The sequence below is a fragment of the Triticum aestivum genome, chromosome 2A (genome assembly GCF_018294505.1).
Source record: "Triticum aestivum cultivar Chinese Spring chromosome 2A, IWGSC CS RefSeq v2.1, whole genome shotgun sequence".
In the NCBI taxonomy this organism is placed as follows: Eukaryota; Viridiplantae; Streptophyta; class Magnoliopsida; order Poales; family Poaceae; genus Triticum; species Triticum aestivum.
The window spans coordinates 676,984,792-676,994,831 of NC_057797.1; the positions used below are offsets into that span (position 1 = coordinate 676,984,792).

The 10,040-nt window shown below is 47.2% G+C and overlaps 1 protein-coding gene and 1 pseudogene across 1 annotated transcript; one reads left to right on the top strand and one right to left on the bottom strand.

Annotated features, from left to right (window-relative positions):
• Positions 1-1,230, bottom strand: part of LOC123191831 (uncharacterized) — a 5,059-nt pseudogene extending 3,829 nt beyond the window's left edge.
• A 1,601-nt stretch (positions 1,231-2,831) lies between these two features.
• On the top strand, positions 2,832-3,701 carry LOC123185892 (oleosin 16 kDa-like). The gene has a single exon (XM_044597706.1). It carries the CDS (start codon positions 2,902-2,904, stop codon positions 3,385-3,387), a length of 486 nt encoding a protein of 161 aa, XP_044453641.1. The 5' UTR covers positions 2,832-2,901; the 3' UTR covers positions 3,388-3,701.
• The last annotated feature ends 6,339 nt before the right edge of the window (positions 3,702-10,040 follow it).

Consider the following 10,040-nt stretch of genomic DNA (forward strand, 5'->3'; position numbering starts at 1 on the left):
TGAAAACTGTGATCGGGCAGAAGAGTCCCCTGTACTTGAAATTCAGCTGCCATTTACCAGGATTCAGTGTATATATGTGCTCATTTACAAAGTCCAGTTCATCATACCAACTTAAAAATGCAGCCCACCAACCACATGTGGCACCAAGAAGGACCTCAGGGTCGGTACCTCGAGTAAGAAACTGCAAATGAACGAAGATGTGTCATGCACAAATCAAGGGAATCGTGCAGAATCAGCCGTCAGTCAGGTTAACACAACTGGGAACAGGACCTTGTGTGTAATTCTTGAGAGGAACCCTAAAGGCACGGCTGAGACCTGAGGTCGTCGATCTTGGGAGCCATGGTCCTGCGGTCCATGAGCAAGTTCTTCCTGTCAGTGAAGCCCCTGTCCATGTCGTCGCTAATGCCTGCACCCTACATAATCAACGGTGTACCCGATATTAACTTCAGCTTCACTCTTTCAGAGCAAGTGCTATGTATACATTATCAAAGCTAGTGTATTGTTTTAACAGGTTCCACAAATTTATTTTTGAATCAAGTGCATATGCATCATAGAAAGCTGATGCATTACATTGTTAAATGATGGTGAAACAGTGTCCAACGTATACTGTCAAGTGTGTATGCTGAAATCACACATCCAGCCACAAAATATATGATGAGCACATGCGGTCCGACACATGAATGAATCTCCGCGAATGAGACATGTTCTAGCGGGTGATGGCAATCCAAGATGAACAAGTTAACCCTAAAATCAAATTCTTTGCCCAAACAATCAATTTGACAAATCCAGCGATGGTAGAAGGAGGGGAGGGCCGGGCATCTTACTTGTGGACGTTGGTCTCGATAACCTGGCAGACGAAGAGGGAGATCATGGACGTCTTGCCGGCCCCAGACTGGGCCTGGGCGATGACACCGCGGAAGGTGATGATTGGGATGCCAGCGTGCTGCTGGATGGATACGGCCTTGACGACGGCCGGATCTGGAAGGGAGGTGACGGCGCACTGCTGGATGGATACGCCCTCGACGACGGCCGGACCTCGAGGGGCAGTGACGGCGCGTGTGGAGGCCACGCACGTCGCGGTGCTGGTGGAGACTGGCGGGAGGCGGCGTCATAGGAGTGGTGGCGCAGGGTGGAGGTGGCGCAGGGATCGGCGGCGACTTGATGCGAGTGCGAGGGCGGCGGCGAAGGGAGATCGGAGATGGGGCGGCGGCGAAGGATGTCGTACGTCATGGGGATAGGAATATCGAGGAGCGGGTTTTCCTCTGGTGGGGTTTTTTTTCGCGGGAGGGTTGCGAGTTAACGGAGGTGGGAGGATGACGAAAAAAATCAAAGGTGGGAGGATGATGAAAAAACCAGCAAAAATAAACCGCACATACTATTCACCAACTGCTTCATTAGGAGTAGAGATAAGATATCAACTCGAAACTATAAGAACTAAAAGGTAGCGGCAAATCAGAAACATTTTAAATTGCGAACTAGAATAGTTTTTCAAAATGGCAATATTTTAAAAACTCAACCACTATTGAAATTCGTGAATTATTTTTAGTAAACTCATATTTTCTGAAAACAGTGAACTGTTTTCAATCTGTGAGCAAGGTTGAAATTCTGAACAAAAATTTGAAAACGTGAACATTTTTTGAAAACACTAACATTGTTTTTAAAAAAGGAAAGTTTTTTTAAACTCATAAACAAAATTTGAAAATACGAACAAGTTTATAAATTTGTGAACAAATTTTTAGAATTTGCAAAAATAATTTCAAAACATGAACATTTTGGACATTTATGCATAAATTTTAACAGGAATGTTTTTGAAAATTCCGAACATTGTTTGAATTTGTGAACAAATTTTCAAAAATGTGAAACTTTTTTGCAAACATGAACGTTTTTTAAATCTCCCAAACAAATTCGAGCATGCGATTTTTTTTGGGAAATACGAACATTTTTTATTCATGCTTATAAAAATCCAGATTATTTTCCAAAAAAAAGAATGCTTAACGCAACACATACACTTTTCTATTTTTGTGAACAAATTTTCAATAAACTTAAATATTTAAAAAAAACTAGAACATTGTTTGAAATTATTAACATAATTTAAAAAACGTGAGCAATTTTAGGAAACACACACATTTTTTTAAACTGCCTTGAATAAAAATTGAAGACACAAACATTTTTTGAAACTAGCAAACAATTCTTGAAACTAGAATAATTTTTGCAAACATGAATTTTTTGAAACTCCAAAATACATTTGAAAACATGAATGATTTTTGGAATCGTGAACATTTTTTGAAAAACATGACCACATAGACAAACAATTGGAAAAAATGTAAAAAATAAAACATAATTTAAAATAAAAAACATTAAAAGAGAAGAAAGGAGAGAAAAGCAAAAAAAGAAACAGGGAATTATAAAATCAAATAAGAAACAGAAACAGAAAAAAAACGGTTCAGAACCTCCTAGAAGGTTCCCAAATGCGGAAAAGGCTGGCTGGAACCTCTAGAAGATTATCTGTTTATCTTTTTTATTAGAAAATATTTCCATTTATCTGAGCTAAGAAATGAAGTATTAGGCCCGCACATTTCAATCAACGCATGGACGGACTTAGCCCAGTGCACCGAGCCCACGGGACCTTTCAACCAGCGGCAAATCGAACCACGGCCAGGATCTCGTACATATCGCCAGCCGGGGACGGCGACACCGCGCCCGCCGCACCAGCACAGGTGTCGCGGCGCGCCCGACACGAGTGCTCGCATGCGTCCCACGCGGCCGCTCCAGCTCCGGCCTCCTCCACGTAAACCCATGCACCGCGCTCCTCTATAACCTCACTCCCCTTCCCCTCGCTCCCTTCACTCACAGCGAGCGTGCTCCGGTACTTCCCCTCCCTCCACACGCACCTTCGTTCCCATGGCGGCTGACCACCACAGAGACAGGGGCGTCCTAGGCGGCGGCGGCGCCTTCGGCGACCGCAGTGGCCACGGAGGCTACGGCGGCGACCACCACGAGCAGCAGCAGCAGAAGCAGCCCGCGATGATGTGCGCTCTGAAGGCCGCGACGGCGGCCACGGCAGCCGGGTCACTGCTGGTGCTGTCCGGGCTGATCCTGGCCGGCACCGTCATCGCGCTCACCGTGGCGACGCCCGTGCTGGTCATCTTCAGCCCGGTGCTGGTGCCGGCGGCCATCGCGCTGGCGCTCATGTCCGCGGGGTTCGTGACGTCCGGCGGGCTGGGCGTGGCGGCGCTGTCCGTGTTCTCGTGGATGTACAAGTACCTCACCGGCAAGCACCCACCGGGCGCCGACCAGCTGGACCACGCCAAGGCGCGGCTCGCGTCCAAGGCCCGCGACATCAAGGACGCCGCGCAGACCCGCATCGACCAGGCGCAGGGGGCTTGAGGAGGAGGTTCGTGCTCCGGCGCGCGGCCGATGCGTGGATGATGATAAACGACATAGCGCACGGTTGCTGATCCGTGCGCGCGTTTGATCGCCGCCGCGCCCGCCGCGCGAGCAAGTCGACGACGTTTACCACCTGTTTGTGCTATCCGACCGAGTGCGTGTTTAGACTTCTGTTGCGAACTAGTTGTCCTAGTAGTGCTCTAGCAGTATGTTTCCGTGGTCGAAGTTTGGAGAGGGTCTGGATGCTGGGTGTACTATGGTGTGTGCTTGTGGATGTCCGAGTTTATGATGAATAAATTGCCGAGTTTGGGCAAGTGTGCAACTGTGCTTGTGGATGCCTCTTGTCTCTTTTCACAAAAAAAAAAAGGATGTGCAGAAGAGACAAGGTCCTTCTGTTTATTTCTACATGACTCTAAAATCAACTTAATACCAACTTACCAAGTGGGTATGGTACTAGCATTAATTCCCTGTGCAAGCATACGGTTAATTTGTTTAACAAGAGATCTGATCTCGTAGAGATGTTTATGAAACGTTTGAAGTGAACATTTGAAGTGAACACACAGAGCAATGCTTTTCCTTCTTTTTTTCCATGAAGGAAATGCTTGTCGATGTTTCTAGTACTTGTATCGCATTCGGAGTGACTGAATACTCTGTTGTGATTTACGGACGAGCGGTTTGTAGATGGGGAGATTGTTCAAAGATCCGTCTCTAGAAAGGAAAACAAAGGTGTTTCAGGCGACGACTGAATACTCTGCTGCCCTGTTCTGATGTGATATACCACACGAGCGGTTTGTTGTGATTTACGAATACTGCTGCTCTGTTCTGTAGTGATATACGTAAAACACGAGTGGGGTTTGTTGTGATTTACACACGAGCGCTTTGTGGATAGGGAGATTGTTCAAAGAGATCTCTTGTCAAGGAGATTGCTCAAAGATCTTCAGAAAAGAAAGACGAAGGTGGAGCCTGTGACACAAATAGCAAGGAGCCTGTGGCACAGAGCAAAAGATGGGCCAAAGTTCGAGAGCAAATGCACCTTATTTTTCTTCTCTTTCTAGTTCAAGGCTCTATAAGATTGAGGCTTAATTATCTCTAATTAAGCTCTCGTGTTTTCTAGTTGGTAAAATAGAGAAAAAATTGTACACGACATACATGGCAATAAAGTATCTTATCTTTTTAATACATATCAGGATTATTTGATATAATTATATGATATCGAGCTAAAATCAAGCGAGCGGTTGAATCAAGATCAACTCATTTCTCCATCAAGCTACTTAAAGTGTTCATACTCGGCTCTTTTTTTCAAAGTCGGTCTCGGTCAAGCCAAAATATGAGTCGGTTGAATCAAGATCAACTCATTTCTCCATCAAGCTATTTAAAGTGTTCATACTCGGCTCTTTTTTTCAAAGTCGGTCTCGGTCAAGCCAAAATATGAGTCGATCTTGCGCCGCTCAAGCCAAAAAACAAGTCAATTCCAAGTGGCTCACGAACCTTGAGCTTTTATTGCAGCCCTACTTGTGTCAACGGTTCGGCACTCGGTAGTGGGTGTGGGCTCTCCTTTGTAGTCGCAGTAGTGGCTTGGGATGTTGGGAAACGTAGCAGAATTTTAAAATTTTCTACGCGTCACCAAGATCAATCTATTGAGTCGTCTAGCAACAAGGGAGAGGAGAGTGCATCTACATACCCTTGTAGATCGCGAGCGGAAGCGTTCAAGAGAACGGGGTTGATGGAGTCGTACTCGTCGTGATCCAAATCACCGATGACCGAGCGCCGAATGGACGGCACCTCCGCGTTCAACACACGTACGGTTGGGAGAGACGTCTCCTTCTTCTTGATCCAGCAAAGAGAGAGGAGAGGTTGATGGAGATCCAGCAGCACGACGGCGTGGTGGTGGAAGTAGCGGGATCTCGGCAGGGCTTCGCCAAGCACCAACGAGAGGGAGAGATGTCACGGGGGGAAGAGGGAGGCGCCAGGGACTTGGTTGCGACTGCCCTCCCTCCCCTCCACTATATATAGGGGCCAGGGCGGGGCGCCGGCCCCTCTAGATCCCATCTAGATGGGGGGCGGCGGCCAAGGGGGTGGCTTGGCCCCCAAGCCAGGTGGAGGCGCCCCCACCCCTAGGGTTTCTAGGCGTAGGAGGAGGCCCATGGGGGGCGCACCAGCCCACCAGGGGCTGATTCCCTTCCCACTTCAGCCCATGGGGCCCTCTGAGATAGGTGGCCCCACCCGATGGACCCCCGGGATCCTTCCGGTGGTCCCGGTATAATACCGGTGACCCCCGAAACTTTCCCGGTGGCCGAAACTGGACTTCCTATATACAAATCTTTACCTCCAGACCATTCCAGAACTCCTCGCGACGCCCAGGATCTCATCCGGGACTCCGAACAACTTTCGCGTTACCGCATACTAATATCTCTACAACCCTAGCGTCACCGAACCTTAAGTGTGTAGACCCTACGGGTTCGGGAACCATGCAGACATGACCAAGACGACTATCCGGCCAATAGCCAACAGCGGGATCTGGATACCCATGTTGGCTCCCACATATTCCATGATGATCTCATCGGATGAACCATGATGTCGAGGATTCAATCAATCTCGTATTCAATTCCCTTTGTCAATCGGTACGTTACTTGCCTGAGATTTGATCATCGGTATTCCAATACCTCGTTCAATCTCATTACCGGCAAGTCACTTTACTCGTTCCGTAACACATCATCCCGTGACCAACCCTTAGTCACATTGAGCTCATTACGATGATGTTTTACCGAGTGGCCCTAGAGATACCTCTCCGTCATGCGGAGTGACAAATCCCAGTCTCGATTCGTGCCAACCCAACAGACACTTTCAGAGATACCCGTAGTGCACCTTTATAGTCACCCAGTTACGTTGTGACATTTGGCACACCCAAAGTATTCCTACAGTATCTGGGAGTTGCACAATCTCATGGTGTAAAGAAAAGATACTTGACATTAGAAAAGCTCTAGCAGACGAACTACACGATCTTGTGCTATGCTTAAGATTGGGTCTTGTCCATCACATCATTCTTCTAATGATGTGATCCCATTATCAATGACATCTAATGTCCATAGTTAGGAAACCATGACTATATGTTGATCAACGAGCTAGTCAACTAGAGGCTTACTAGGGACATGTTGTGGTCTATATATTCACACATGTATTACGATTTTCGGATAACACAATTATAGCATGAACAATAGACAATTATCATGAACAAGGAAATATAATAATAACCATTTTATTATTGCCTCTAGGGCATATTTCCAACAGTCTCCCACTTGCACTAGAGTCAATAATCTAGTTACATTGTGATGAATCGAACACACATAGAGTTCTGGTGTTGATCATGTTTTGCTCGAGGAAGAGGCTTAGTCAACGGATCTGTGACATTCAAGTCCGTATGCACTTTACAAATATCTATGTCTCCATTTTGAACATTTTCACGAATGGAGTTGAAGTGACGCTTGATATGCCTGGTCTTCCTGTGAAACCTGGGCTCCTTGGCAAGGGCAATAGCTCCAGTGTGTCACAGAAGAGAGTCATCGGGCCCGTCGCATTGGGAATAACTCCTAGGTCGGTAATGAACTCCTTCACTCAGATTGCTTCTTGTGCTGCCTCCGAGGCTGCCATGTACTCCGCTTCACATGTAGATCCCGCCATGACGCTTTGCTTGCAACTGCACTAGCTGACTGCCCCACCATTCAAAATATACACGTATCCGGTTTGTGACTTAGAGTCATCCAGATCTGTGTCGAAGCTAGCATCAACGTAACCCTTTACGATGAGCTCTTCGTCACCTCCATAGACGAGAAACATATCCTTAGTCCTTTTCAGGTACTTCAGGATATTCTTGACCGTTGTCCAGTGTTCCATGCCAGGATTACTTTGTACCTTCCTACCAAACTTACGGAAAGGTTTACATCAGGCCTGGTACACAGCATGGCATACATGATAGACCCTATGGCCGAGGCATAGGGGACGACACTCATCTTTTCTCTATCTTCTGCCGTGGTCGGGCATTGAGTTGTGCTCAATCTCATACCTTGTAATACAGGCAAGAACCCCTTCTTGGACTGATCCATATTGAACTTCTTCAATATCTTGTCAAGGTATGTACTTTGTGAAAGACCAATGAGGCGTCTCGATCTATCTCTATAGATCGTGATGCCTAATATATAAGCAGCTTCTCCAAGGTCCTTCAATGAAAAACACTTGTTCAAGTAGGCCTTTATGCTTTCCAAGAATTCTATATCATTTCCCATCAATAGTATGTCATCCACATACAATATGAGAAATGCTACCGAGCTCCCACTCACTTTCTTGTAAACGCAGGTGAATGGATCGATATGGCTGACTAGAGGGGGGTGAATAGGCAACTAGAAATTTTTAGCTTTTCTTTAACAATTTAAACTTTGCATCAAAGTAGGTTGTCTAGATATGCAACTAGGTGAGCAACCTATATGATGCAACAAGGATAGGAACACAAGCAAGCAAGTGATATGAAACAAATAAGCTTGCTCAAGTAAAGGCACGAGATAACCAAGAGTGGAGACGGTGGAGATGAGGATGTGTTGCCAAAATTCCTTCCCTTTGAGAGGAAGTACGTCTCCATTGGAGCGGTGTGGAGGCACAATGCTCCCCAAGAAGCCACTAGGGCCACCGTATTCTCCTCACGCCCTCACACAATGCGAGATGTCGTGATTCCACTATTGGTGCCCTTGAAGGCGGCGACCGAACCTTTACAAACAAGGTTGGGGCTCTCTCCATAACTTAACTGGAGGCTCCCAACGAAACCACGAAGCTTCACCATAATGGAATATGGCTCCGAGGTGACCTCAACCATCTAGGGTGCTCAAACACCCAAGAGTAACAAAATCCACACAAGAAAGTATGGGGGAAGCAAATATCCTTTGGTGGAAGTGTAGATCTAGGTCTCCTCCTTCAATCCCTAGCAAATCAACAAGTTTGAGTGGCTAGAGAGAGAGATCGGGCAAGAGAGCTTGAAGTGCATCAATGGTGGAGTGAGAGAGGTCAAAGGTGAGAGTGGTAGGTGGGAGAAGCTCACTTATATAGTAACCCTCAATTCCAACCGTTACTGCGTTTTTTGCACCGCAGCGGTACAACCGGTCCTCGTCCCGGTACAACTGAGACTCACGGTGTATCTACAGATCCCTACCAAGCGGTACAACCAGACAGGCGAGCGGTGGTACCGGCTAAGAAAAATAACCGGACTAACCGCCTGGCCACCGCACAACCACCGCATCAAAACAGGAGCTTGACCGGTACTTGGGCGGTGCCTGGCCGGAACAACTGCATGGCCTTGATTTCTTGGGCGGCTAAGTTCTGAGCGGAAGAACCGCTCGGACCACCGGTGGTACCGGTCATCATGGAACGACCGGACCAACCGGGCCACTACCGCCCAAGAACCGCATCAAAACAGAAGCGTGAGCGGTACTTGAGCGGTGCATGGACGGAACCACTACCCCAGCATTTGCAGAGCATGGTGGCGGTACCACCGCCCGGAGGCAGCGGTGCAACCGCTCGAGCAAAGCTGGTGAGCGACAAGACCCAGCGGTACAACCGCTCCAGAGAGCGGTACAACCGCTGGGCAGAAACAGTGAGCAGGAAGGATAGGGGAAGAGACAAGGAAAAACTCTCTCACACCTGAGGAAGACAAAGGAGGGGTGATGAACGTGTACGTGAAAAGATTCCCCCAGTGCTTTCTAATGAGGATTCCCTCTTGATAGTACGGGTTCCCTACGACCAAAGAGAATAAAAGCATAGAGGACACGTCTTCGATCTTTTCCTACGAGAGGCAATAGCAATCCGATGTAAGCCTAAGCATCGAGAACCTCAAACGTATAACACACGATTAGACCAACAAAGGGTTGTCATCATTATCCAAAACATAAAGTAGGGAAATGCCCTTTCAATCTCCCCCTTTTTGGTGGATGATGACAACAACACGATTTGCAAGAGATAAGTCAATGAAATCTACACGGAACTCCCCTTGAATATGTGCCCCAATAGGAACTAGCTGTTAGAAAGCATGGGCACACTTTCAAGACTAGACTCCCCCTAGATTTTGTAGACTCACCACTCTGACAATATAATGCTTAGAGTGCAATAATAACGATAATGACCGATGAACGGAAAGGTAACAGGAGTAACAAGTCTCACAAACATCAAGGAACGAAACAAGTCCACGAACAAAGACCAACACGAGAAAACAAAAAAAAGAAAAACCCATCCCCGAGACCTATAGAACCCTCTCCCCCTTTGGCATCAAGACACCAAAAAGGAAAAGAGCGAAGCTAGCGTCCCAAAGCTCAGGCGTCCTCCTCTGACTCCTCGGTCGCATCTGGATCCTCATCATCAGAGTCGTCATCATCGTCGTGATCAGATTCTTCCATGGCATTGTCAGCTGCTGCAAACGAGGAGGATGGCTGGGCAGGGGCTTCATCATCAGTCCAGGTGCTATGGGTAGATATCCAACGCTCCTCCGGGGTGATGCTCTTCTCAGAGCCACTCTGAACCGGCATGTTGAGGTGCTTCATCATTGCAATTTGGCGACATCGTGCAAGCTTCTCATTGACATGTGCCTCATACATCCTCTTCTGGATGTCAGCCTGGAG